Here is a 2,500-nt window from a genome sequence, read left to right as displayed (position 1 = left end):
CACACACACACACTTTCCTAACTTATTACAAATAGCTATTAAAGAAATATTAGAGAAATATATCATAAATAATGTAATAAGTTGTTTGTTTGTGTTTCAGATGTGAAGGGAGCAGGCGACTCGTCCTTACCTGTGGGTGCTCAGGTAATGATGAAGTAGAAGCAGCAGCAGTGCATTAGTGATGTCATAACTCTGATTGAGCTCTAATCTCCTTCTCTCTCTCTCTCTCTCTCTCTCTCTCTCTCTCTCAGGACAACGCGTCGTGCGGCGGCCACAGCAGCAGCGGCTCCACCTCCTCCCTCTCCACCCCTCCCTCCGTCTCCCAGAGTCCGCCCCAGCCGCACCTCAATGGGGTCGCCGGCGCGGGGACGGCGGCCACGGGCGGCGTGGCGGGGCTCATGGGCGCCCTCGGGGCCGGCAGCGCTCTGGGCATGGGCGGCATCGTGGGCGCCATGAACGGGGTGATCCAGATGCCGGGGGGCACCGCCAGCCCGCACACGCACACAACGGGAGCAGCTGCAGCTGTCAACAACAGGTACGGAACCCCTCTTTCTCCTCTTCCTCTTCCTCCTCTCCTGTTTGAATGTGGCTTTGATGCGTCTTCGTCTTTCTGTTTCCTCCTGCTTACACTTTGGACTTAAGCAGCTCGACGGCGAGTAAGAACAGGTGAGACACGACATCAGCACAGACCTCCTGTCCCCTGAATCCATTAGGAACTCTTTAGTACCCTGGTTTGTGTGTCTGTGAGTGTGTGTGTGTGTGAGTGTGTAACAGTATATTTTACTACACATGAGCCCGCTCTGCTTAAACAGTAACACCTGTAACTCTGTGGACGCCTCTAGTCGCTTTGTTTAGTACAGGTTGAAGTTCACGTCTTCCTCAAAGGGCTCCCTGTCACACATGTGTGTTAAAGTGTGTAAGGACGCGCGCGGTGTGTTGTGTGTGTTTTACGGTGGCTTGTCTGAGCGTCCGCCCTGTGTCTCTGTCTCTTTAGCTCGGCGCGGCACGGCCTGCTGTCAGAGCAGCAGAGGCTCCTCCTGCAGCAGCACCAGCTCCAGCAGCTGCTGGCCTCACAGCCCTCAGCGGTACGACACACACACACACACACACACACACACACACGGATCCTACAGCTGTTTCAGGCATGTCACACTTTTTCTTTTGGACAACAGCCTAAACAAAGATGTAAAAAAGAAGGAGCTTATTAACTTCTCTTCTTCCTTCCCCTCCACCACATTCCACTTTTTTCTTCCTTCCCTTCCTCATCCATCATTGGTGGCCTTCCCTCACTCTCTCTCTCTCTCCTTGACTCCTTCCTTTTCCTCCCCTCCATCTCCTCCTCCTCTCACTGCTCTCTCCCTCTCCCTTCTATTTCTCTCTCTCCCTCCCTCTCTCTCACTCCCTTCACCCTCCCTCTCTCCTCACCTCTCTTGCTTCCTCCACTCTCCCTCTCTCTCTCTCTCCTCCGCTCTCAGGAGCAGCAGCACGTGTTGCTCTACCAGCTCATGCAGCAGCAGCAGGACCTCCAGCACCTGCAGTCTCTCTCCTCCTCCTCCTCCTCCGCTCAGCTGCCCATCAGCAACCTGCTGCCCGCCGCCCCGGGCCCGGGCCAGGGCGCCATCACCGCCAACCCCTTCCTGGCGCTGCAGCACGCACACGCCGACGCACACGCCGCAGGGGCTCCGAAGCCACGGTTGGCAGAGAAGGTGGTGGGCGTCGCGGGGCAGGAGAAGACATGACAGCGGATGCTCTCTGTTAGGGCTCGATCCAAATAAGGCTGCAGAGTTCTGTGGAGGTTTCGCTCGTCATTGATCGGAGCGCCGATATCAGGACCAGATGTTCTCCTTTCCACGTTAGCACACACACACAGTGCGTCGAGTGAGTGACAGCAGATGGGAATCAGCAAAATTAATTCATTTGTAGCGTTAAATTTTAGTTTGCGTCTTGAAAATGGAAAAGTCATCCAGGTTTTATGCTCGATGCTTTTACTTCGTCGTCCATTCAGAGTTATTTATTTGCCTCCGGTTTTAGATTCTTTAAGTCGATCGTCGAAGCTGCTTCAGGTTGTTTTCACTTCATGGCACCGAGATGAACCTAGAGTGCGTTAGTGTTGATATGTAGCGTGTGACGTTAGAGTCACATGGCGTCTGTTCTCTTTTCTGAACGGGCCAGTCGATGAACGGCTTCCTCACAATTTTACGTTCAGTTTTAATTTCCTCCTTTGGCTTCCTTCTTTCCCACGTGTCTCTCTCTCTCTCTCTCTCTCTCGTCGCTGTGTCATCGTCTCTTCCCTCTCTCTCTGTGTCTTCCTCTCACGGCTTCCCCCACATCCACGCCTCCGTCTGGTCTCTCTGCTGTTCCGCTCTCTCAGGGGCCTCAGAGTCGCGCACGCTGAACTCACAAACGCAAGAGAAATGTAAAACAAAAGCTCCGGTTCCCTACAGCGGCGCTCGGCTGGAGCAGATGTGTGTTTAATTCGTCTCCCGGCGGCCCCGTGGGG

General features: G+C 54.1%; 1 protein-coding gene across 4 annotated transcripts in view; it reads left to right on the top strand.

Annotated features, from left to right (window-relative positions):
* The window catches only part of mllt10 (MLLT10 histone lysine methyltransferase DOT1L cofactor), a 33,864-nt gene that overhangs the window by 30,794 nt on the left and 570 nt on the right, over positions 1-2,500 (top strand). For 3 of the 4 annotated variants that reach the window (XM_076158049.1, XM_076158048.1, XM_076158051.1), the window contains 4 exons: positions 101-144; positions 252-535; positions 995-1,085; positions 1,476-2,500. The exon at positions 1,476-2,500 is cut by the window's right edge and continues 570 nt beyond it. In XM_076158049.1, the coding sequence (XP_076014164.1) occupies positions 101-144; positions 252-535; positions 995-1,085; positions 1,476-1,739 (683 nt within the window). In that variant the 3' untranslated portion in view covers positions 1,740-2,500. Of the gene's footprint in view, positions 1-100; positions 145-251; positions 667-994; positions 1,086-1,475 lie in introns of those variants that run through there. The other variant, XM_076158050.1, reaches the window with a different exon arrangement.

The sequence above is a fragment of the Genypterus blacodes genome, unplaced genomic scaffold (assembly GCF_046128005.1).
Source record: "Genypterus blacodes isolate CSIRO-AG114 ecotype Tasmania unplaced genomic scaffold, CSIRO-AGI_Gbla_v1 ptg000076l_1, whole genome shotgun sequence".
In the NCBI taxonomy this organism is placed as follows: Eukaryota; Metazoa; Chordata; class Actinopteri; order Ophidiiformes; family Ophidiidae; genus Genypterus; species Genypterus blacodes.
Note: the sequence above shows the minus strand (reverse complement) of the source record. Positions and strands in the feature narration are given on the sequence as shown.